At 40.6% G+C, this 27,481-nt stretch overlaps 1 protein-coding gene across 1 annotated transcript in view; it reads left to right on the plus strand.

Moving 5' to 3' along the window:
* Positions 1-923: 923 nt before the first annotated feature.
* syngr1b (synaptogyrin 1b) overlaps positions 924-27,481 on the plus strand; it is a 28,111-nt gene continuing 1,553 nt past the window's right edge. Inside the window, exons 1-3 of the mRNA XM_085355604.1 lie at positions 924-1,025; positions 24,513-24,750; positions 26,597-26,736. Of these exons, the coding sequence (XP_085211730.1) occupies positions 924-1,025; positions 24,513-24,750; positions 26,597-26,736 (480 nt within the window). The remainder of the gene's footprint in view (positions 1,026-24,512; positions 24,751-26,596; positions 26,737-27,481) is intronic.

Raw genomic sequence — 27,481 nt, forward strand, 5'->3', positions numbered from 1 at the left:
CGTAAAGGAAGCAAAAGGCTACTTTTGCAGAGTGTGTAAGACAGAACTTACTGAAACAGTGTACAAACGTAAATACCAGTGTGCACAACCATTTATAACACCAATAAGCCGACTTGACAAAAGATTGATGGAGCTTGTTGAAGAACAGAGCAATATCACGTATAAAGCCTGAAGGAGAAAACAAGCGTGAGGTCCTTGCACATTCAGGCAATATACGGTAAGACCGCTAGAGGGCGGAATTTATTGCACCTACCAACGGCACCATCAATCATGGAGTTCAACGTTGTTGGGTGGTGGTACTGTTATACTGTCGTTTATTCGTGTAGAAGCATTCTAGTGTTTTAATAAGTGCTGTCGCACAAAATAACCCTTTACCAATATTTATTTTCAGCTCACACACTTTATCATATAACGTTGATTAAGTTAATATCATGTTCTGGTTTAATGGTTTAATCACTGTTTTTCCGCCCACCGTCGATAAACGAAGAGCGCGTGACTCTCTGTAGTGGTCCTGAGTACGTCGCTGTTTTTCTTTCTTTCTTTTTTTTTACTCGGGTGTTTTGACGAGGAGCGCTCCGTCCGAGGCGTGACAACGGAGGCGCGTTCACGGGGTCGCCACCGGCTTCTGCGCTGAACTAAAGGGAGAAAGCATCACTATCTAGCACCATCACAAAGCTTTCTTTACCCACACATAACGGAGAAATATTAGAGGTACATTTAAAACCAACAGCACGAGAGAACAGGTCGCCAAAGGAGACCGGGGGTGGGGGGAGACGCGCATCCCAGCCGTGCAGATTCAGCGGTAGTACAGTAGTGGTGATAGGGAGCAGTTTCGGGGATTTTCCGTTTCGGTTACCCGGTGCTCCACACACCCTGTGCCTTTGAGCCAGCAGCGGGGAGGGAGAGAGAGGAGGAGGAGGACCATGGAGGGGATGCAGGCATACGGAGCCGGGAAAGCCGGAGGAGCCTTCGACCCCGTCACCTTCCTCCAGCAGCCTCAGACCATTCTCCGCATAGTGTCTTGGGTGAGTTGGAGACGTAAAAACGAAAAATAACTTTGTTCTTGGATACACAGTTAGCTACAGAGGCCACCACTTTTTAAATCGTTCATATATGTTGTCAAATATGGGTTTGAATTAGCCGACTGAGGGCCCACACAAGCTTCATTTCAGAGAGGAGCTCCTATAGATACTGAAGGAAGCTGTAACATGCTTTGTGGTGTTTTGTTCTTTTAACTTTTGTTTTCACTTGTGTGTTTGGTGCTATTACCTGATCTCACTAATAATATTCTCCTCACGCAGTGGGTTGATGGGTTGATTGAACAGAGTCCCGATCGCTGTGTACAAAATCCACCTTCTACAGATGATACATTAGTGACCAGAGGATGTTTTCTCATGAGCACAGTGAGAACACAGTCACACAGTTGTTGGATTTCATAGAAAATAATTTCATAATAACTGTCCACCCTCCGGGCTCTGAGGAGGAGGAGGAGCACTAATGAAAGTAGCAACAGTAGGAGAACACTTTTGACAAGCATAGTAAACAGATGGCAACAGAAGTGCTCCCCAAAGTGTAGGCTCCACGCTGAGTTTTAAGAAAAATACATCCGAAATGTATGAAACCGGAGGTTTATTTATTCATATAATTAATCATTAAGGAAAATGTGCTCGGTATAAACTGAATGTATAACAATCAAGTTCATTTCATTTGACCAGACCATTGTTTTACATTGTACTTATGTAATTACATGGAAAATGTACATGTATTTAAATGAGTTAAAGTCAGGATTTTGGGCAGCTTTTCTTCTTTTTAGTGCACTGCCAGGTGGTATTTTATAGGATTTTTGTTTTGGGTGTCTAGTTTTTGCAGCTGTACCTTTTGTGTCGTTTATATTTTGAGAGGAGGAAAATGCAATTCTATGTGTTTTCATTAGAAAGCATCAAGAACGTTCTCTTAAATTGTTGTAATTTAAGAAAGACAGGAAGTAAATATACTGCATCCATTCATAAACCGCATCAAGTGATGAATATCCAACGGAGATTTATACATTACATTGTTACAGTTTATTTTTTTAGATGAACATTTGGTGATGTGCAGCAATTAGGAAGGCATTATTGCACTTTTTAAAACATTTTTTTCAACAAAAGGCAGCAGTGCAAAGGTTAGGCCCAGCAGTCCCAATAGTGTAGCTGTTGTAAGCTTTCAAAGAAGATTGCTGTATATCAGAGATGTTTCAAACTTTGGACAATGGGTATATTGTTCAGAACAACTCATATTTTTGTTATTTTTAACATATTTGGACAATAAGTTAACAGATAGTACTCCTCGACTCAGCAAGACGTTGTTGTTTTAGATTTTGAACTATACGATTGATTTTTGACAACAGTGCAATCTATTACAAAGAGCATATTATTATTTGTTTTAATAATAACTTTTTGATGTCTCCTTGTTTTATGCAAAAACAGGAAAGGATGTGGAAAGGTGTACTTCAATATTTTTTAATAAGAAAAATGAGTTGTAGTTTTTTTTAATCTAGCACTCATTCAAATTATCTTACACATGACTAAAGGCACTTCCTGACCACAGTTGTTGGGATTACCTGAAGGTAACAACCTACTGGGAGAACATCTTACCTTTAGTTATTATTTCTCTTAGTTTACATCAGTAAGAATGTTTATGTGATGTATTAGCCAGCTAGAAGTTGTGTGCTTGCAACAGGTTGGCTACAGCCACAACAAAAGGTTGTAGGAAGACATGATTGGAGTTTTGGGATTTTGTCCGTTAATGAAAGTAACTGAATGGGTGGTGGTGGTGCTAAAATACTAGTTTATGTCTGTTAAGATGTGTTATATTTGGCATCATTTTTTTGTAGACGCAACTAAAGAAATGGGAACAAATTTTGTGTTTCTGCCAAAAAATACAATTTAAAATTGTTTTTTCCCCTCAGTTATGTGTTATGTGTAGACACTGTGCTGATTCACAGGTCAGTGATAATTGGCTTAACAAACACAAGAAACATTCCTCTGAAAATAAGTGAAAAAGCAGCCACTGTGCAATGAAAGACTCAGAAAGTCTGGAGCACCATTGTTCAAGAGCGTTTTAAAATATCACAAGAAAGTGTAGCTGCTTGGAAACAAAATAAGAAGAAATGAGAGGTGCTTCAAGACTTTTGCACAGTAACATAAAATTACAAGGGACTATTTTCTCTAATGTGCCACTAAGCCTTGGCGCTCTGCAGCTCGGGATAGCCTTTAAAAGCCTGACTAACAGATTTTTTGTTCCTGTATTACCTGCATCTCTATATTTTCACTGTACTGATTTTGTCTCTGTTGAGGCACCAGTTGGTTAAGAGAAAACACTTGCAAAGATTTTATAGTGTTAAAAAGTTAAAATTTCATTGTGTTTCCTTTGTAGCGTAAAGTCTGAACTTTAGCGTCAGTCAGGTTCTCAAATTTTAGTTTCATCTTAAGAGCCACAGGTTGCTTTCAGAGCTAAAATGTAAGCAGTTATATAATGTCAGTGACCAGTGTTGCGTCAATACATTATGCTTATAACTATATAAACCTAAGGTAAGGTTTGTATTGTATTGTACAGTCCTGACACTAAAGTGGGAGCTAAGGTTTTCCTCTTTAAAAAATTATAAATGAAAAAGTTTCTGTTGCCTGAAAGTGCCATAAACTTTCTTTGTATAATTAGAAATACAAAGAAAATGCATAGTTTGTGGTGACATAAACCGAGTTTATTAACCCGTTAGCCTTAAATAACAAGGCCAGTGGCTAGTGATGTGATATGTCTGTAAATCATGAATTTAATCATTGTAAAGCTTAGTTGTGAGGTCAGATTTTTGGCTGTATACGAGGTATACTAATATGATGACGTACTTTGTGTATCATTTATATTAGTAAACCTGGCAGTTACATTTCTTTCACTGAATTTTTCTAAACATATGACACATGTTGTGCTGTAAATTCATCTGTATGCAGGAATATTTTTTTAGTCACGTAGGGAAAGCATATTTTAATATGGCACAATCTGATCACTGCTATTTCACCTTTTTTGAGAGTTTTAAGGTTTTATGTTGAAAGTATATGGCACAACTCAGTAGATATTTGTAGTTATAAAATCTGTATTTATTATCTAGGGTTGCAGTTTTTTCCTTTTTTATTTTCTATCTTCATTTCTTAATCTTTATATTATTATTACTATTTCAATTAACTAAATTACTGCGCTACAAAGGGGGTTAAATCGTATATTTAAACAATACATTTTACTGTTATGTGACTGTTTATTAATGTTCAAGTTACATAGTTGGGGTTAAATGGTTGAAGTTGTTTCTTCAAGCATTCAGTACTCAAAATCTTAAAAGTAGAAACCAAAACAGCACATGTTTAAATGTCTTAATGAAGAGTTTTATGGTCCTCAAAAATGTTTTCAAGATCATTTTTAGGTGACAGATCGCTTCAGCAGTGATTTTCTTACACATTTATAATTTTCTATTGATTTGACACTACCGCGACATCTTAAGTGACACTAAGACAACACTCTACAGGTATGGAGTGTCTTTATGACTCTTCACCACATCCCCTGTCCAGAGGTGTCATCAGAGCAGCAGCATGTCGCCATAGTAACAGGCATAGCCTAGCTTGTGATGTATCGTATCATATTGAGCCTGCAGCAGTCTGTGGGGGAGGAGACTATAACATTCACCACTTTAAAGGAGACTTCCTTAGTTCATATACTAGATGTCCCAATAGTGTAGCTGTTGTGGCTCTTATTGTGAAAAGGCAGTTGGCTTCAAGTCACACTTTCAATGGAAGTTAAAAACTGACACATGCAAACAAATAAAGGTTCAGCTTTTTCCAAGACTTCAGTGGGTCATATGCTTCCATATTTGTAAAACACACACAAACTGATGGATAATATGAAGCACGTAAGACGTAACAAACATGTAACAAACATGCATTTTCTTTCACAAATATCTACTTTCTACTCCTGAGATTGTCAAAACAGCCTCGTTTCTTTAGGTTTGACTCATTTAAGAGAAGATATTGTTTCACATCACTGCATGCCAAACATCCAGTGATGTGACAATCCTGTTAGTATATCCATTACTGTGGATTATTGCATAGAAAGGTATTAAATAACCAAAAATACATAATTTATGCATCTTATGTCTAACAGTGCACACACATTCCAATAACCCCAAAGTGCCAGGTCCTTCACAAAAGAATAGCTGGTAGTAATGTCCTTCAAAGAGCTACTTTTTACTTTCTTGCTTTGAGTACATTTCAGAACTATACTTTTTTATTTTACTTGAGTAAAGAAGTTGAATTGGTACTTCATCTTCTACCAGAGTATTTTTGATACTAGTATCTATACTACTTAAATAAAGGATGTCTGTGCTTTTGTCACCTCTGACCCTATCCTTGTGCTACATATCATGTTCTTGTTAAACTTGTTCTCCTACGTTCTGGCAATCAGGAGACAAAGAACATCAATGAATTTAATGGACGTGTCAAAACTTTTTCTTCCAGAAAAGTGCTTTTTGCTTGCATCCGAAAGATAGAAGTTAACATCTTCAACCTCAGAGGATTTAACAATATTTTGTTAGCAATTCATTGACAGTGTAGCAGGCCATGCTCAGCAATAATGAAACTTTGTCCCTTCCAATGTGAACATCGCTTAAAGGTCAAGCACTTCTTAGCACTTTCCTGCAAGTCCATTATAGTGATGAACAGTATTTAAGATCCCATTCTGTAAAATTTAATGTCTGTTTGTAATGTAGAGGTAAGAGCAAACCAGGTAAAATGATAATGCCAGAAAGTTGATTCTGTTTATCTGGACGTAGTGTTTTCAGTGGGAGAACGGTTTTTCCACTCATCCAAGAGAATTTTTCAGTCGCAGGTTTCCCCAACCTTATAAACGGTACATTTGCATAATGACTGAAACTAGCACTACTAACGAACTATGGGCTGTAGGTCAGTTTCATGATCATTAATATGCAAATCTTCATGAAGACTGATCAACAACCACTGATCAATGGCCATGAGTGCCACTCACAGAGAGTTGGGGAATGGCTGCAGTCACAGCATTGTAAGATGGCGAAAGATGTACCCTTAGGCCCCCTCCTCAATTCAGAGATGGTCTTGAGTGGCTACTGGCCTGTAGGTGTAAGTAGACTGCGGGGTCCTGGCCTGACGAGTTAGCTCTTATGTGTTGTGCCATCCGCTTCGCCAGAGGTTGTTTGTTTTTTCTGATGTATAAATCCTGGCAATCGTCCTGGCGATTAACAGCGTACACTATGTTACTCTGTTTGTGTCGAGGGACCCGATCCCTGGGGTGGACCAATTTTTGGCGCAGCGTGTTTTGGTGTTTGAAAGCCACACAGGCAGATTGTTTATAAAAAATGCGTCTCAGTTCTTCTGATACTCCTGACATGGAAGAGATCATCACTAAGGGTTTTCAGCTTTTTCTTGTCTGGATCACCCGGAGCTTTCTTTAGGTGCCTTCCCAGCTGGGATAACCACACTTACTCAGGGCCGCTGTATCTGTGGCGATGGTGTTCGCTCTGTGTTGTAGCATACTGATGACACCCAGTTTGTGCTTCAGTGGATGATAAGAGTCAAACCTTAAATTCTGATCCGTGAACATTTGTTTATGGTACACATTAACTTTTAAATGTCCTCCGTTACTGATGGAAATCTCACAGTCTAACTAGTCTAGCCTGTCATATCCTTCCAGGCAAACTTGATGTCTACTGAGTTACTGTGATCAGTCAATTATGGTACATCCTGACATTTTTACCCAGGTGTCATCTACATACCTGAACCACTGAATTGGTGGTGTTTGTTAGGCTCAAATGTACTAATTCATCCAGGTAAGGAAGTCATTATGCAAATGTACCATTTATGCCGTTGGGGAAACCTGCATTCAGCTGAGACTTAAGAAGTCACTTGGATGAGTGACGAAACGTTTGTTCCAATGAAAAGTCTTCTTAGTCTTCTGGTTTACTTTGGTGAGGGGAAAAACAAAGACACAGATCTATCATTTCATGAAAGGGATTGCTCTGATTTATTCAGATACTGAGACTCTCAAAACATCAACGATATCTACACTTTGGAGCATAATTTTTTCTTTTTAGTCAGCAACTGAGTAGTGACAACAGGAACACCCTGGATCCAGCATTACCTCGTCTTTCTGGAAGGTTTTCCTCTGTTCCTCTGTTTCTTATTTCTTTCTTATTACTTTGAGGAGTCCTCAGCTGCAGATTTAAGTTCCATTACAACCAACCGTTAAACTGAATTTACCTGTTATTATCCTGGTAATGGTCTGTCATTACGTTTTACAGCTGAAAATCATTGTTGAAACAAACTAGGATAGGTAAATTATTGTGCGATTAGGTCGCCTGGGATGGAGATCTCCAATACAGTCACTAAAGTGACTTTTGCATGAAACACAAACATTAAAAACGATGAAGTTAGCATCACCCACAGAGCAAGGGTAGACACTTTACGTGATTGGATTTCTCCTTTAAACATTTGTTGATGGGCGACGTCACAGAAGAGCGTATGAGAGAGAGGAGACCAGAATGAATGAGTAAGAAAGAGAAAAGTTTATGAATGTTGGTCGAGGATTCTCTGCCCTCTCTTTTCCATCCATCTCCCACTTGTTCTGACTCATGAGGGCTGAATGTGGAGGTGATAATGACGTGTGTGTCCGCCTTAGAGAATCAGCGCCGGATTTTAGTTACGAGAGTATTGGATGGTGAAAAGAAGAACAGCGAACACAGTGACAGGTGCAGGGAGAGTAACGTGGCCGTGATAATTTTCTAATTGAGGAAATGAAAATATTTGGATTTAAGTAAGCTGAACAGGGTCAACCTGACTCGCAAAGTAAACATGACATTGTTTGCCTGTGGTTCTACTTTGATCTGTGCATAAAAGAGAATTACTTTCAAAACTTGGATCGATCCCTTGAGTGAAGTTCCTTGAATTCTGCTGCTGTTCAAGGATTCGGGTTATCGCAGGGGTAACATAAAGCATCATATCACTATACACCTAAATATGCTGTTTAGTTCTGTGTTGTGCTCGACTGTGCTAAAGAAGCATTTTTATTTTCAGAAGTCAACATGCCCAAAGTAGAACTTCTGTCTGCCCTGTGGATGAAAACACTGATTAAAGTTCACAATTTAACTCTCAAAAAAGACAAAAATACAGTAACATAGAGACATATATACGTATAGGCATGATTATTTTAAATATAAACATGTCTTTAAAAGTCAAACTATTAGACACAGCTGGCTTGAAAACTGCTAATAATGTTACTTATTTCAGCCTGGCCTAAAGTATTTGCTTCCAAGAATCCAGTTTCTTGTCATTTTTTAAAGGGGTCTCAAGAAATAGTTCTTAAGGCTTTCTGAAGGTTATAAAATGTTTTTGTTTTTTTTACATTTTTACACATTCACAGTCCAGTCGGTTCATTTTTGTGACTGCATGTTAAACCACTTAACACTGACCTAGGAATCATTCAAGCACAAAAAAGGCCCCAAACTCAAGGGATAACCCAGCCTGCACATAACAAACAACCTAAGAACAAACCTATTTTAAAGGGTATATTTAGACATTATGTTACTAGCAGCCTCCCAAAGATACATATTTTTCCCTCCATGTCTTTAGTAGAATGTAAAAAAAACGCTAAAGATAAGAGTCTCACTGACATAAAATAGCACGTCTGCACCAACAATGTGATTCCCAAAGAGCATTTAGCCAAAGACCTGACATTCCCAGCATGGTGAATCCTATCTAAAAGTGGACATAAACTATGAGCTGCTGTGGAAAATTCTTCTGTCCTGATATTTGCTCTGTAATTAAAACACTCTTACGTAAATAGCGTTGGATAATGTTTTAAATTTAGCCATGATGGTGATTAGCATTGCAGAGGTCAAGAGATTTTGTGCTTGATGAGTAACTATTTTATGTCACCAGCACAAACCCGTTGCAGTGCAGGGCATTCCGTCATCTCCTGGTTACTCACACACCCACAGTGTGTCAGCACCTACATGTCAAAATTCAGATGTTGTTCGAAAGCTATTTTAAGAAGCAAGTTGCATTTTTATGTTGTTTGACTGCCTTAATGTGACTGTAGTAGAAATTGTGAACATAAAGTCTGCAGATGTTTGCATTAAATATTCATAAAACTTAAAGCCCTGTCAAATAATGTTTATTATACATCATTCAAATTACTCAGCTTTTTGGCCAGCCAAGCATCCTAAACTCCCCACTGATATAACTTCTTACTGCGGTTGAGATAGATCTTATTATTAAATTCAGTTCACTTATTTCTTATTTCTCACCCTGCGACAGACTGGCGACCTGTCCAGGGTGTACCCTGCCTCTCGCCCTATGACAGCTGGGATAGGCTCCAGCGCCCCCCGCGACCCTGAAAAGGATAAGCGGAAGCGAATGGATGGATGGATATTTCTTATTTATATAATCACACCCATAGTTGCCTCAGTGTACTGTCAGGTTAAGACCCTAAAAAAACAGAACCATTAGCAAGTACTTGGCAACAGTGGGAAGGAAAAACTCCCTTTAACAGGAAGAAACCTCCAGCAGAACCAGGCTCAGGGAGGGACAGCCGTCTGCTGTGACTGATTGTGGGTGATTCTTTTTCTGACTGCTATATATTTGAAATCGCAGTGTAGTGGAAAGTTTTGTTTGTTATAAATCTCTGTTTGGACCTAATTATTAGCATGCATCCAATGCTAAAACAGTTGGAAAATGTAACATCTGTAGTGTAAAATAAGAAGCTGAACGTGGGAACACATCTAATCTGAAGAAACATCTGGTCAAATACAAAGTATGTCTGAAAGCTGCAAAGTGTACCGTATTTGAAAGACCGGCAGGTAACATCAACGTGCCTGTTAAGAAGGTGAACCCAGGAATGGTAATGATGATGATGAAAAGCTGTTGTCAGAGAAACGGCTTTTTGACACTGTGCTGTTGACGTTTTAACTTTTAGCATTTGTTTCGCAGCGCTGAAATGTCATATCAGCATGGTATACTGTAAACACACACAAAACCTTAGTATGTAAACATAACCAACAATTGTCTCACACTACCATTTAAATACTGCAGTGTGCAAGCACTGTGACAGTGACGTCAGCATCACAGACAGTGCCAGGCAGTAACCAGCAGCTGTTGTGGTGTGTAAAGTACTGAAAAGGGTACCGCTGGGTACCTGTACTGCTTGTGTTCACAGGTAAATAAAGCCTGAAAAAATGAATCATCTTCTAACTTAACCAACTGATCGTTTTCAGTTTGGTGATTGGTTGAGATTCAATTCAGCATGAATAGTTCATGAGCAGGCTGAACCCTACTTTATTTGGGTATATCATCATAGTGCAGTACATTGATGTAGTTAGTGTCATATAATGCAGGCTGGCTCCAAAAGCAAGTCACTTTCAATAGATTCCTGTGTGTCCAACTTTACATCAGAAATAAATGTATTTACAGAATGGTACAAAAACACTTTTGGTCTCTATGGTTATTTTTCCCATTAGTGATAACCTTATAGAGGGTTGAAGTATATATTGTTAATTATTCTTAAGATTTATAGTTCCTGTTGTTAAGGCGTGGCCCTTTGTAGCCACTGGGCCTCACACCCTTGCTATTTGTGTTGGTGACTTTTGGAGCATTTTGCTTCATGCAAATACCTGATCACGGTTTCCCTTGCAACTCATATGAGAAAAGAGAGTAAACTCTCGTAACTTGAATCATTAAGATAAGACTTCAAATCTCTTTGGCTACAGCCATCTTTGTTCCTTGTCTGTGGACTGGCTGAACACACTACAAAATTGCCCTTTCAGTTTCACTTGCTGTTGCCATTAAAAAAACGTAAAAAGCAGGCCTGTAACTGAATGAGCACCCGTACCAGATTGCAGTGCTACTTTCCCTTGATTCTGTTATGCTTGGCTTTACAAGATTGAGGGACCGTCTGTTTTCTTGCACTGATACATGCTTGTTTTCTGGGCTCGTCTGGTCATGTTCTCACTGACTGCCACCACATTTCAAATGGAAACGAGATAATAATGCCCCAAAAAAAAAAAAAAGGCACAGAGGCGTATGGAGGAGAGCATTGTGTGTGTGACTGAGTGACTCGACAGAACAGACATCAGAGTGCCGTTGTGCTCTGAACTTGTGTTTCTGTCTGTCTCATTGTGTACCCTTGGTACTGCAGTGGCTCTCCTTGAATTGTACTTTGACAAGGTCTCCTGTCTCTCTCACTCTCTCTCTCATTACATGAGCAGCTGCTGCCATGGTGACAGCAGCAATCAGGTATCCCCAGTCTGGGCTGACATTCTGCAGCAGACAATAAGCCCACACACACACACACACACACACACACACACACACACACACACACACACACACACACACACACACACACACACACACAGAGGATGTAATATCCTCCAGCAGTGATCCTGTATTATGCAGCAGATAGCTCTGCTCACTTCCCACTGTCATAACTTACTTTTACTGATCATTCACTGCATTCGCTTTGGTTTGTTCTCTTCAGAGCAGATAAAAGCTCTGAAGCACATAAAAGGCAAGAATTTGCAGAAATGAACATGTTCTTTCTGGGACGATCTGATTGCATCAACAGTGCTGTCTTCTTTATCTGTACTTACATCATTATGGTAAGCAATAATGGAAATTTCCTCCGTTTTTGCAATTAGATAATATATTAATGTCACTGAGAGCACAGCACACACGTCAGATACTGGTGATGTGCTGCTGAAATGTTTCTTTTTCCTTAGTCCATATTTTAATTACTACCTATATGTCAAAAGAATGGCATAAATCCAAAGGCATTGATGTTAGAAAGCTTTACACTTACTGTCTCAGAGTCAACACGTTCCCCACGTTCCTTTGCTTCTGACAGTTTCTCTAAACAACATGTAACATAAATGGCCATGAAACACAGTGATTGGTCGGGTGTGCCGAGGTTCAAAATAGGCCACATGTAAGCTTTTATCTCAAGTTCTTTTTTATTCATTAGACAACTGTTTGGACACTTGTGTCTAGTTCTGACCTCGATCTGTATCTACCTATTGATAAAATGCTGTCTCACTTCAGAGGACCTGCACATCCTAATAGTCTAGAACGCGTCATGAGAAACAAATTGTTCTACCCTTATTTCTTTTTCTACCTGTTTTGATGGGCTGGTGTTAGAGCTGGGTTATATCATACTGTTCACAGTAATACCAGTATAATGTTAGGCAACGATAAGAAAATGAAATATCGCCATAGAATATGGGTAAAACGCGCATGCGCAGTGCCTTTGTTTTCATACGCACATGGCGGAAAAAGCATGGCGGCGACGGAGAATGAGAAGGGCGAAAGCGGATCGTTGAATGAAACGGATGAACCAGAATTGGTTTGTAAAATGCTGCAACTTCAGTGGTGTGGAACTGGTTTAGCTTTCGTCTGTCAGATACACACCAAAGCACAGTTTTGGTAGAGCATGCAAGCGGGCTGTTGTTATTACAGTGTTTTTCGGTAAACTCGGCACACTTAAAATCAATCCTTTGATTTTCTGAAAAATCGACAGTGCCCCTTATAATCCGGTGTGCCTTATGTATGAATTCTGGTTGTGCTTACTGACCTTGAACCGATTTTATGTGGTACACGGCGCTCGAAAATCTGTCAAAAAATGTTTTAGTGCGAAGCTACGCTCTGCTTGATGGATTGTCGGAGCATTACAGCTATCGTAGGCTGGAGCCTCGCGGAGTGATACGTACTGTGCTTCAACATAATATTACCATATTGTGTGTGTATAACCTCTTTTTAAGTTTTGTGGATATTATACATGGTTATGCTGAGGATATGTCGGCCAATTTCCACTGGAAATGCCTTTTGGTTAAACTGTCAGCAAGGCATTTGCATTTTCACTGTTACATTTTTATATAACTTTAATGCACATAAAAAAACAGCTGCTTGTTTAAGTGAAAATACATTGATGGGGTTTTTGCACTAATAAAGTTGTGGAGTTGTAAAGTATTTTGTCTAGTGTCAATTATATCGTCAGTTATATCATTATCACAAATTTTCAAATGTATATCGTGATAAATATTTTTGGCCATATTGCTCTGCCCTAGTTGGTGTGTTCTTGGATGGTGGGCTTACAGCACCAACTGTTTTGTTTGCACAGCCTTAACCTTAAAATTGACTTTTCTCAACTTATTTTCCCATGGCATTGGCCCTGTGACAGCTGGGAAAGGCTCCAGCATGCAACCCCGAACTGGATAAGTGGTTAATAAAAATCGATGGACGGATTTACTGCCTGTAGCATGCAGGGGGAAAAAATGGCTGCAGTGTGCACACGTATGCACATACTGTAGCAGAACAGCAGTAACCATTAGCACCAGATTGCTCAGGCTTAGATGTTGGAGCTCCACCTGAGCTCTTAGGATTTATCTGCAGAACAACCTCTCAGACCTCCAAGACCCCAGCCAGGCCTCTCAGCCAGGTTTCTCATGGCTTCTGCATCATAACATAGCCATGTTTTTGTGCTGCCTCGCCTTCATCTAATACAGTTTCCACAGAGAACACGTGCACATAGCCTGTGCTTATTTGCAACATAGTGTGCTCATAGCCATTCATCATTAATTAACATGAATTGTGTTCAGGCTGACTGAGAATCCCTTGTAAACAATTATCCTTAATATCCTTAATATTTTTCCTTTAAAAATGTAATTTTTACTGCAGGCATAAATATTTGATCAAGGCTGGATCCTGAACAAAAGATAATATGTTCAGATATTATCATGACCTTCCCATTCACTCTTGAATTTTTCTATAAAAGTGTTATCTTTTACCAGATGGGCAACCACCACATGGGTTCACATGGCTACTTAGCATAAGCTCCACTGATACACTACATAGCTGATTAGCTTATTATTATTAGCTATTTCTGAACCTGTATTTTTAAAATATGTTCATAATCACAAAACACTTACTGAAGAAAATACATCTAATTTTCCCCCTTTAAGCCAACTTTGCTAAAATCCTCCTCTCTGTGACATCATACAGATCCAAACGTTTAAAAAAGGAGTATTTTACCCAAAACAGAACCAAGCGACCAAGATGCATGTCCTGTTGTTTTTGCTCTTACGTGTTGCTTTCATGTTTTACTCGTTTTTGGTATTTTGAAGGCATCTAAACTACTTGGTTATATTTAAAAATAGATGAAAATGTGGTAATTTACAACTTTACATGTGTGAATTGTAAAAATATTTCTAAAATAAGTTCAAATCAGCGAATGAGTGATTCAACAAAGGTGATAACTTTCACAGGATTTGTTCCTTAAATGTGGGCACGCTATTATTATGAAAAGGCTGCACGTTGCTAACTCACGGTCTGTGCATTTGTGTGTGCATGGCTACTTCTAGTACAGGATTTTGTGAGGTATAGTGAATAGCCGGGTGACATGAGGCCCGGCTCAATTGTCTGGTTCTCAACAATGGATGCAAAAGGCCTTTCAGCCAGCACAACAGCAGCTTTAAATCATTCACAAGCAGACCGATTGAACCGATCTGATTTAGGCCTAGGTAGCAGCTGATATGGGTGCTGGTTTGTGGGTTTGTGGGTGTGTGTTTGTGTGTAAGTGTGTTTCATTGTTGCAATCACGTGCAAATATCAGAATTTCTGCTTAAAGCTCTAAAGAAGGTCTGAATGGAGAGACACAGCAGCAATTTCAAAGGGAGATTCTCAGGAAGCACATGCTTTCACGCACAAATGCACAACGTTTCAGAAGCACACACACACACACACACACACACACACACACACACACACACACACACACACACACACACACATCTTGTAATCAGCATCGCTAAAGGGCAATTTGTGAGGGACCCTCTGATGGTCACAAGACCAGAGACAGCACGTGGGATTCTTCACAGTGCCTGCTTTCACCACATTCAGAAGCCTTGTGATCTCTCTACAGATTAAGCAGGGTGGGGTACCTTCACCTCACCCAGGCACACACACCCACTCAAAGGAGTCAAGTCACATATGAAACCATGTCACACTATTCACTGGTTATGGTTTCGAAGCTCTCGGGAAATGTTTAGGTGCAGTTCACATTTTTTTGTGCATTTTTTAAGGGTGTTTTTGTGGATCAAGCTCGAATCGTTACACAAGCCTCGTCGGACTTTCGCTGCAAGCAGGAGAGAAAAGCTTTGTAATTCAATCTGCCCCCTGCCATGTGATACCAAATATAATTGTGATCCTGAAGATGGTGCGTGTTTTCCTTCTTAGTGAACCAGGTCACGCCGAGTCCAATCCATATTTCAAGGAATAGCGTTTGTGCATTCAGTGTTTGTGTCTTTGAAGCTGTAGCTGGAAAAGAAAGAAGAAAAAAAAGAGTTTGAAAGATGAACGCGAGTCCCTGGCGATGAGTTTATTTCCCAGTGCAGATTCTCCGAGCATTTCAAATCCAAAGTGTGTCACATCACTAAAAACTTGTGGCCCTGCAGGTACTTTTGTCCCTGTTACAGATACTCAGACTCCCTTCTGTATTCAAATAAAAAAAGTTAGGGGCCACAGCTGTACATGCTTCATAGATTACTGTGGAATCCAGTCATGCTCGCAATGTGACAGAATTGAGTCAACAGAAGGTGAGGGGTGAACCAGAGACATTGTAATATTGCCTGTATGTTAATCAGAAGGAGGAGACGTGACAGTTAAAGATTCCTGAATGGGAGGCTGGAAGGCTTCTGTTATGGAAAAAATGGTGGTGGAAGTGTAAATTCCTTCATGTGGGACAAAATCATCAAATCTTATAAGCTGTTTTGGTGACTAGTGCTTTAAAAGCATCTTCAAATCAATGTATAAAAGTCAAGTAGATTGATTTAAAAGATTCAAAAGAATCTTTATGGTTTCCTTTACTATATCAAAGAAGCAATGACCCTGCAGGTAAGCGTGTTAGCGACACTGCGCTTATCTCTTTAAAAGATAAAAGAAGAAGAAGAAGAGTGTGCACGTTTGTACTTCACAAATATCACGAGGACCCAGAAGAGTAGAGTTGATGTGTCAGGCTGGGAGTTAGACCAGGCGGTGAGTCTGTGTATTTAGGGTGTAAATGATCCTCACGCTTCTCCAAACAGACACATTTTGAACAGTTACTGTGCTGGTTTTGGCGATGACACAAAGGTAAGAGAGAAACACAGAAGTGTTGTGAATCCTGCAGTTTTTGGCCTTTTTCGAACTCATCAGAAATCATTTTGGACACCACGTCTTTTATTTTTATTGCACGTGCAAATATGCCACTTTTTCTTTAGCTTTAAACCCAGCGCCACAAATCCGTTGTGTCACATGGAGATTAAATAAATGAATAAATACATGCAGCGTGTTTTCATAAGAGGAAAGAGACTAAGTGAGCAAATAAAGTTATTATTGCTCTGACAATATCCCACATTATGGGATTGGCCTTATGCCTGTGCGTTTGTGCTGCAATGCTTGTGTGTGCGCATTTTCTGACCTGAGTCGTTAAGCCAGCCCTGTGAAGCAGTGGACAAACTGTGCGTGCATTTGAGCTGTGTATGCATGAGTATGTGTGTCGGAGCGTGCTCCTTTTTCCTGAAGAATGCTTGTGGGCATAGGCAGGGCCAGTAACGAGGGGAGATGGGAAAAGACGAGGGGGAGGGAGCAATGATGCAGCCGGTCTAAAAATAGCACCGCCTCCATGCCCCTTCTACCCCCGATGCTTCTCTTTGCTTATCCCCTTCACAATCCCACCATCTCCTCCTTTAGTTCTTCATCATGACAACAACAAAAACTGCAGGTAGATGAATGATGGGATTGAGGTGTTTGAGGTGCTACTGCCCTCCCCCATACATCCTTTAATCAGAAAGAGGAGTGCGTGGCATGGGCCAGAATCCAGAGTGGCATAAAGTGGACCGAGGGAGGAGCGAGGAAACAGAAAGGTTGCGCATGCTTAGTAACAAACTGTTAGAGTTTGCCATCGAGACGCAGATTTAAATGCCAGCTTTCTCTCTGTGCTGGAGCTTTAAAATGGAAATAAGAGTTTGGCTTTTGTTGCTGTGTAGAATGAATGAGTGTTACTCTGTTTATCATAACATAGTCTGCTGAATCACTTTTATTAATGCTTATTAGTATAAGTAATACAGCCAGGGAAGGTCAGTTTTAAGTGCGTACTCTCCATTCATTCAGGTAGGTGATTGCTCATAAGCTCATCACCAGTCTGTCAAACTATAACACTGTAGGTGAAAGAGACGGTGGCCATTATTCTGGGGATTCAGGCTTTTTGTCAGAGGCAGGGAACATTTTTTTTGATACAAGCTGCTGTTGAACAAAAAATAGAAATATGCGATGAAACCATGACAGATATTTTTAATAAACCCAGGTCATTGTCCCAGACTCTGTGTCAGTCTGCTGTGCCGTCCACTTAAATGCTTATTAAACATCGAAATACAATCCTGCACGATCTGCGAAGGAATGAAAGCATTATTTAAAAACATAACTCATGAACATGTGCATGGTCATATTCATGGACATGGATTCAATTGTTTTGTCTTTTGTTATGACCCGAGTGAGACTGTTCACAGTGTTAACACCATCACAGTGCAGAGCCGCATCACTGACATGCAGAGGTGGCACAAGTACAGACATTTTGTCCTTAAGTAGAAGTACAGGTACCTGTGTCAAAAAATATTCTGGTACAAGTTAAAGTACCGATTCAACTTTTTTACTCGAGTAAAAGTGAAAAATTACCAGCTCTGTACTCTGTGGCTGGGCGTGGTCTTCTGTGGTGGGGCGTGGTCTGTGGTGCCGCTGCAGGGGAGGCGGATGCACCATCCTCAATCCCGCCTCGCCGGCTTAAAGTCTGCACTGGGTCCTGCAGTATTGGTGTTGGTGATGTGTGTGGCGGCAGCTGTAGAGCTGCAGCCGTGTGTTGGTGAAAGTGTGCAACCGTGAAAGTGTTAATAAAGTGATGCTGAAAAGCACAAGCCTGTGGTCGGGTCCGTCGTTAATGCCACATACTTTTGTGCAAAGCTAACTGGACCTTGTGCTAAGTTATTGTTGTAATAAAATAATATTAGTAGATAGGAATACAAGTTTAATTTCAGTCTAAATTTAATTTCTAATAAAGGTACTCTTGAATCATAAGAAGAACATGAGCAGAGAAAAAGAAGCAAAATAAAAAAATTGCTTTATTTTCTGTTGCCTGCCTTGTAGAGGGTGACTTTGCCTCTAAACAGGAAAACATGTAGGGAAGGGGTTAAAGTGGGATTCAGCAGGTGGGGGAATCAGATGGAATGGCTCAACGTGAGGGAAAGAATCACAATTTCTATTGAGAGCTCCGGTAGATTTTCTTGACGTGCACGCTGTGATCAGCTGATCTGCTGCTCTTTGCAAATTTACAAAACTGATTTCAACGAGATGTCAGCAGACGTTTCACGAGTTGCCCTGGCAGATTTCCATCCTCTGACAGTATACTGCAGAGTCCTTTCACACAACCTTTAAATAACACGGTTATTCTGTCTCAGCATGCGTCCGTACTACCTGCCCCGGGAGTTCTTGCATGTTATCGCGATAACAGCGTATGTCCCCCCCTCGGCCAACGCGGATGCAGCCTGTGACTCTCTCCACTCTGTGGTCAGCAGACTGCAAACACAATCACCGAGAGCCCTTCTCATAATATCAGGGGACTTCAATCATGCCTCACTGGACTCCACACTGCCCACCTTCACCCAGTATGTGACCTGCCCAACCAGAGTCAATAAAACACTGGACTTACTGTATGCCAATGCAGAAGAGGCATACAGTTCATCACCTCTCCCTCCCCTGGGCAGATCTGATCACAACCTGGTGCACCTTGTCCCTGTGTATGAGCCCTTAGTGCGCAGGGAGCCACCAGCCACCCGCACAGTACAGAGATGGTCAGAGGAGAGCGAGGAGGCTCTTAAGGATTGTTTTGAGTCGACTGTGTGGGAGGTGATTTGTGATGACCACGGTGAGGACATCGACAGCCTTACTACATGCATTACTGACTATATAAACTTCTGTGTGGATAACACTGTACCTACCAGGACTGTACGGTGTTTCTCCAACAACAAACCTTGGATTACCCCAGAAATTAAAACCGTCCTCAAGCAGAAGAGGGCCTTCAAATCCAGAGACAAAGAGGAGTTGAAAAGGGTGCAGAGAGAGCTGAGGGGACTGATAAGGAATGGGAAGGAGAGCTACAGGCAGAAGATGGAGAACCAGCTTCAACAAAACAACGGGCCCTTCGGATCACCCTGTTCAGAGACTGAACAGGGTGATCCGAAGGGCCAGCTCTGTTCTAGGATGCCCTCTGGACCCAGTGGAGGTGGTGAGTGACAGGAGAACGGCGGCTAAGCTGTCATCCCTGATGGACAACATCTCCCACCCCATGCAGCAGACTGTGACAGCACTGAGCAGCTCCTTCAGTGGGAGACTGCGGCACCCACGGTGTGGGACGGAGAGATTTCGCAGGTCTTTCCTCCCCACTGCTGTCAGACTCCATAATAAAGACTTTAACTGATCAAGCACACACATCCATACATATGCAATAATACTAAGTGCAATAATCCTTTCTGTCATCGTTGTATTTTTACTCAGTTGTATATAGTATTTGTATTTGTATTCTATTTTTATCTTATTGTATATTTATTTTATTTTATTCTACTGTATATAGTATTTTATTTTATTCTATTCTGTACAGTTGTGTACTGTATTTATTCTTATTGTATTCTAATTTTTGCCTCATAACTTTTGCACTGTCCACTTCCTGCTGTGACAAAACAAATTTCCCACGTGTGGGACTAATAAAGGTTATCTTATCTTATCTTATCTTATCTTATTGATTTGCAGCGTGTTTCACAATATGAAGAAACACAATGCCACATTCAAAAACACGAGGACTTACATGTAAGCTTTAACTTTACAGTTTATCAAATACGACTGAGCATCCTTACCTCTAAATCTAACCTCCCTTCGTCCTCTCCTGTCCGGTCTTTGAGTGGAGTTAGCGCTCTCTCGCTGTGAAATACGGCGGCTGGATCGTAAGCTAGCAACACAGCGTGTGTGTTTGCTGATGTTTGATGAGGTGATATAAATGTTACATTTGTAATTACCTGCCATTTATAAAAGTTACTCCCTTTATGCTCGCTGGGTAAAGGCTCTCACTGTGGTTTGCTGGAGTCCCAAAGTCTTAGGAATGGCTTTGTAACCCTTTATAGACCGACAGACGTCACTGACTTTGTTCCTCAGCCTTTCCTTTAGAAAAAGCACGAGGCATGATGTGTTGCTTTTTGAGATCTTATAGCCTGCTTGTCATTGTCAGACAGGTTTATCTTTGGGTTATCTTTTTCTATTATTAACATTTGTTTGATTATCTGAAACAAAGTAAGTAAAGTCTGACAAATATGCAAACGACTTAGAAGTGCAGTTGTTTTTATCAGTGGGACGCTATAGGTTAAAGCTTCACAACCCACAGATAAAAAATGAAGTCATTGTGACTTGATTTTTAACTTTTGTCCTTCACATAATCTAACTGATTGTATCTAAAGAGAAAAGAAATGCCAGTCTGTCAAATTTAATAGAAAGCAAGAACTCAATGTCAAATGAAATCGGGGTTTCCCAAGCGTGGACCGGACAGTAGAGAGAAGCTGAAGGGCTCAAAAGCAGATAAAAAAGGAAGGAGCTGAAGAAAAAACTGTGCCGTAATCCCACCGTGACTGGCATCCCTGTCTCCTCCCGGCCCGGTAGCTAGCCTTCATGATCAGGGCTGTCAGAGGAGGTACACTTTGCTTTGTATTCAGTCTTTGTATCGCTGTCATTTATCTCACACCCAGAGACACGACAGCTGGGTAAACTGTACACACCAACCCAAGGTTCAATTCTAGCTTTTTATCTCTCTTTTTACACTGGATCACATTTAGAGATACCCTCTGAATCCATCACTCACCACAGCAAAGACCACACACAGACAAACATAAACACACTCTGCCTCTTATCCAGACAGAAAAAGCTCCCGGGAGGTTTGGTCTGAGGGTTTGTCAGCTGGATGAAGTTGTCTGATCTGCTGTTAGCAACTAAAAGTAGCATGCTACACAGTTTGTACTGCATTTGCTGCCATGAGAATATTGTTTCGTGATACTGCACTGAAGAGGAGCAAGGAGAAGAGGAGAGAGGGATTTGATGATATCTTATTAACCTGCTCCTGTTATTGACTCCATTTTGTATCCCTTTGGGTGTGCGCTCCTTGAGGCAAAGCGAGACAGACGCAGAGAGGAAAATAAGGGAAAAGACAAAGGAGAGAGGGCTCAGATGCTATCACAGTAACCTTGTCCTTTCTTTGGCTCCATTTTATCACTGTCAGGGTCCCTGCCTCGACCTTAACAGACTACTGCAGGAAGGATAAATCCTCTCCAGCATGTTCAGCTTTACAGAAGATCAGTATTACAGTGCCAGTAGCAAATACCTCCAAAATGACATTGAAATGATGTTCTGTAGTAGATGCAGTGCAGGAGCAATGAATGCTATTGTTTTGGGTTAACATTATAAGCATGTGCAGGCATGCCGTACAAGATTATGCACAGGAAATAATGGATGAAAGAAAATGGATGGATGGATCTCCCAAACTGCAGCTCTTGCGTGATGTTCCTGGTCTGCAGTGGTCAGTATTTATCAAAAATGGTGTAAGGAAGGAACAGTGGTGAACCAGCAACAAGGTCATGGGCGGCCAAGGCTCACTGATTCACGTGGAGAGCGAAGGTTGACCTGAGCTACTATAGCTCAATAGTCTGTGTCCTCCTCTCCATTACATCTTCAAAACTGTCCAGTTTGCTGCCAATCACAAAATCCATCATTTTGCTGCACACAGTGAAGGATCTCAGCTTCCTCAGTGTTGGTCTTCCCATTTAGCCCATTACTTGTACCTCAGTATTTCTGTAGGTGACACACTCTGGTGATCTACTGAAAGTCTAAGCTCCACAGTCTCCTGTGGAGCTACTGTACTGTGCATCACCAAGCCAGACAGAACAGAACCCATTCTCATATAATGTGCAGCATCTCATGATTTACCGCAAGGGTTTTCTTTTATTTCCTGTCGTTTCATTCTCAATAGCAGCGGCTCAGTTGTGTTTAATGCGTTTTAGAAGTCAAAGAAGGTGATTCTCACCATGCAGCCATTATTACAAGCATCGTATCACCTGTATGTTCATTAAGTGGAACAACCAGAAAGTTTGCTTTTGTGTGTTGCTGTTGTGTTAAATTGCAGTAAAGAAATGCAGCAAAATGCCAGCTTCTCTGAAAAAAGAGGCATGTGAGCAAAACTGTTTGAAGAAGACACGAGAAATGTTTAATAAATGATAACTGCAGGATTTCTGTGACAGTATGGGCTGAAAACACCAAGCTAAAGCTATTTTTTCATTACCCAGTCAGTCTAAATATATCACCCTACTGCAGCGAGTAGGAGTTTTATGGCCTGGAAATGGCTTTTATGAAACACTCAGAAAACATGCAAACATAGAAGGCAGCACTGGAGCACAAATATAAACTAGAGATGGCACGATACCACTTTTTTATGTCCGATACCGATATCATAAATTTGGATATCTGCCGATACCGATATGAATCCGATATAGTGTTTTTTAATCAATAAAACTGTTTTTTTAATATCTTGCTGCATTTTGTATAAGTTCATACTCAAGTTTAAATAAACAACAACATTAAAGCTATTCTGTTATACCTGTATGTAAAAAATACACTGCACCCAAAATATTTCATAGTTCAGCAATACTGATCAATCTAATAAACTTAAACCTGCTCCATCCTCCCTATTCTGGTATTTTAAAGAGTACTTAGCAGAAATATTAAGCAACCTAACTAATAGGGTTGCAAACTCCCAGCAAAAAATAAAATAAAATAGGGAACCACCCCTCACGCTCCACCTCATGATGCTTAATCGACGTAATCAACTTTAATTTGATGCAGTGTGAAAAAAAATGCACAGAAATAAATTATTTTTCAAGAATAATTAAATAGATTCAACATCTTTCTTCAACAAAACTGCAGACTGCACAGATGGTATCTTCCCAAAGGAAAAAGTAATATAGCTTACTAGGGTATATTAGACTTAACAGTTACTATATACAGTAATGGACTTTGGGTGTAAGATTCAGATAATTATTTATTAAAAGTTCAACATTTTAAATGAGAATAAGAAAGAAAAGTATGTCTTTGTGCCCCCTTCTCCCTGTTAATGCCCTATCGGCCCCCCTGGCTAAACTTTGCTAGATCCACCCCTGCACAGTTACCAGCCGTCAGCTACGTAGAAAAAGATCCTGGTGTAGAAAGTAATGTTAAATAAATTCTAACAACAGCTTATCAAGCTTAAACGTGCTGCTGTTGTTCAGCTGCTGGTTTCCTCTTTCTGGCGCGAAGTGGGCAATAAACAAACAAGAGACACGGAGTCGCGACAGTTTCACGTTTCACGATTGAAGTAGCAGCAAGAAGAGGCAGTCGCTCCAGGTATTGGTTGTTAAGCTTAACGCGGGAATGCTTTACAAACATTCAGAGATGAACTTACACACTTGCTTTACTTCTCTCTGGGATCACTTTCTCAGAGATGAAATGCTGGCTTGGTAGCAGGCTTCAAATACACACAGCTGCTCTATCACGTGAGCACACTGCTCCGACGTGCTACGGTTATGAGCCGAGTTACGCCGTGTAGCAAGTTTTGTGAGGTGCTTTTTTTATATTTAATGGATCGGATTACATTTTTTTATTTCTCTCCGATATCCGATCCAGTGATTTACGTCAGTATCGGACCGATACCGATACGTAATATCGGATCGGTCCATCTCTAATATAAAGCAGGAAAGTCAGATTGATGGTTCTCTTGCTATTTACACTCAGTCAGCAGCATGGAAATATTATAAGGATTGACACAATCTTGGTAAAGACAAACAATGATATACGAATGGTTGGTTGTCTCTGTAAAGAACTAGTGACACTACACGGGGTGTACTACACTTCTCGCCTAGTGCTGTCTGGGATAGGCTCCAGCCTTTGGCAATGCTGTGTGGACATGAAGTTAAGAAAAGCCATACATAATAGTGGCACCTGTTTGTGAAGTTCCCAGAAAAGTTTGACGTGTACGAAGTGGGACGCCATTTGAATACTCGACTTTCAACTTTTGAGCAACCAGGTGGAGGCAAATGTGACGACACTCATTCCAAATGCTCAAAATATGGAAACATTGACTTCTGAATTCAGTAGCAAACCTCAAAGCTGCTTTACATATAGAAGCACTTTACAGAGCCACTATGGTACACACTCAGTTCAGATGTTCTAAAGGTGCTGACATTAAATTCTGTCTTGTAAACTCTACCACAGTCCTGAAAGTCATATCTGTTCGTGCATTTTCATCCCTTCTTCTCTCCTTTCCAGCTCTTCTCCATTGTGATCTTCGGCTGCATCGCCAATGAGGGCTACATCAACCAGGCCAAAGAAGAGGAGGAGTACTGCATCTTCAACCGCAACCAAAACGCCTGCAATTATGGGGTGTTTATGGGCTCCATGGCATTTCTTTGCTGTGTGGGCTTCCTGGCTCTGGACATCTATTTCCCTCAGATCAGCAGCGTCAAAGACCGCAAGAAAGCTGTGCTGGCTGATATTGGGTTGTCAGGTAAACACATTGTCTTTTCATACCGTATTTCTTTACAATACTTTATAGTTGTGAAGTATTTTGTTTGAGTTTGGATTTTTACCTTCAGATGTGCTAAAGCCTCAGTTACACAGACCTAGAGACTGGTTTGGGGACCATGTGCAATCACATGCAAGTTGGTGAGTGGTTGCTGTCTGTCGCCGGGTGATACTGGCCGCAGAGATGGTGCTGCACCAAAAAACTTGATTGATTGGTCGGTAGCAGATTGCCAACTACTCATAAAAATCCCGCCTTACTTCTACGAGTCAAAAGGTGCAAGTTTTACTTTGAAGGTGAGCGTGCTACATTTCCAGTTTGCGCCACACTTTTTTCAGTTTCACAGTCTTGCTTGGGGAGTAGTTGGCAAGTGTTTGCAAACAAGACTTCATCTTCCATCTACAATACAGTAACTGTGGGAATCTGCTAGCAACCAAAGCAATCACAAGGGTATTTGCACCGTATACCTCTTTGCGACCAGTTTCGCATAGCAAGCGTCAGCAACCACTTGCTATCTGTTCATGGAGTTCACATTTCTTCCAAGCAACAGGTGATTGCCAATGAGTCTCTGGGTCTGTTTGTCTGGAGATCAACAAAGACTCCTACAAACAGCTTTCATAAATACCTAAATTCACTTCCCATGGATGCTCGAACCAAATAGGCCTTTTTCTGTGCAAATTATCCCAGCCGCTCAAAATATACTACCTAACAAAAACCTGTCAGCGATTTTTGTAATGTATAAAAATGCCGTGCAGTTAGGTTTTTACAACAAAAGGAGAGATGTGTGACAGGGATAATAAGTAGACAAGTACTCATCTGACACTAACAAGTCTCTGAGATGTTGTGCGTTGGCGTCCCTGACAGTGGCTTCCACTACTTCTCCACTGCACTGCTACTGCAATGAACTCAAATATAATGACAGGACAGTGAAGTGTCGGATCGGTTAATGAGGTAGTTCCTGTCACAGACAGAGTTCGCCCTCCCTGTTTTCGTCACCTACACTCTCTGACTCTCTGATTTTCTTGCCGTATCTGTTGTAATATGAGATGGTTTCCACACTGAAGAAATAAGGGAACCTGATAATCCCTGGGCATTTCTGATTAGGCTTTATACATTGCCTCCACACTCCAGCTCTTTTAATTTCTCTCTCGTCTTCCAGTTTCCCCCAGCCAGCAGGAAAGAATCATATCTGATTTTATGAGTAAATCCTGCTGTCTGACTGCTCATCTTGCATACCACAGGGCTCATTTTGGGGCCCATTGCTGTTCTCAGTTGATTGCCTCCACCTTTTCATTCTTATGCTGACTTAATTACCTGCTTTAGTCATCCAGCTGTGGTACCTGAGCTTTGTTTTTCTGCACTATGTGTTCGACAATTTGAGAAATATCTCTTTTTTTATGAGAGTCTTCAGTAAAACAGTTCTTGTTTTGTTAAACAAATGGCAGCAGGAACTTAGCCTAGCTAAGCTAAAAGAGTTGAAACAGGTGGGAACGTTTAGTTTGGCTTAATTACAGTTATACAACATATTCATCAACCAGTAGCTTATAGGTGAAGGTGGTGATTGGCTGAGTTTTGTCATCTTTATAAGACAGCTACCTATTCTCCCCTGCTGTTAGTGCATATTCTAACTAAACAGCCATGCAGATGTAATCTAATCAAGTAAGTACTGTAAATACTTAAACTAGTCTTTTAACAGATGAATTCAGTTGCAAACATTGTAATTTGCTCATATTGAGTTGCAACACGAGTTCCATTCTGTTATTTTGGAGTTAAGCAAGAGGAATTTCTTAGCAATTTTACTCCGAATCTCTGTTTTTTTTTCTTATTCCAGCATTCTGGTCCTTCATGTGGTTTGTGGGTTTCTGTTTCTTGGCCAACCAGTGGCAGGTGTCTGAGGACAACCAATTTAAGGAGAGAGGGGACGCTGCCCGAGCAGCCATCACCTTCTCCTTCTTCTCCATCTTCACTTGGGTAAGGACCTTAATGGCCTGATGCGGTGCTGTAACCAAAGACGGGACTGACAACCTTAAACCTTGAATCTTATTTGGCTTTTATCCTCAGCTTGCTTATATAGCCAGGGAGCTATATAAATGTGTCTCCCTTCATCTTTTTTTTAGTACTGCTTACTGTTTCTGACATGTGAACTCATGACTGTACAAATATTGTTCCAACAGGGGGCCCAGGCTCTCTTCTCTATGGAGAAGTTAAAGAATGTGTCATTTGAAGAGGAATACACCAAGCTGTTCCCTCCTCAGCCTCATCAGTCTTTTGTTTGACTTTATCTTCTCTCTTTGTTGCCTTAACCATCTGCAGCAGGTCCTACACGCTCCTCTTTCTTTACTGAGACTGCACTTGATTTGGGCGCCCTCTTACAGCAAATACTGCCGTTGCTGACACAGAGACATAAAAGCAGACTTACTAATCCAAACACCTCCAAACACCCACATTAACAAGCAGGCTGACCTTATCATTCATCAGCGCAAGACACTCAACAGCTAAATTTACACATGTGCAGCTCTAAATATCTCAGGTGTGAAATCAGAGCTTTTTCTGTTGGAATTTCATGAAAGACTCATTTTATTTATGAAGAAAAGCTTCACCAAATTATTTTTTTAATTTTTTTGTTGAAACAGATGTTACAGTCAGAGTATCTGCAACACCAAACCTGGAGCCCTGAGCAATTGCTGTCTCAGTTTTTAGGACTGGACACCATTTT

This window comes from Diplotaxodon limnothrissa, linkage group LG6, assembly GCF_057381915.1.
Source record: "Diplotaxodon limnothrissa isolate DT_005_m linkage group LG6, D_limnothrissa_male_GT1.1, whole genome shotgun sequence".
NCBI lineage: Eukaryota > Metazoa > Chordata > Actinopteri > Cichliformes > Cichlidae > Diplotaxodon > Diplotaxodon limnothrissa.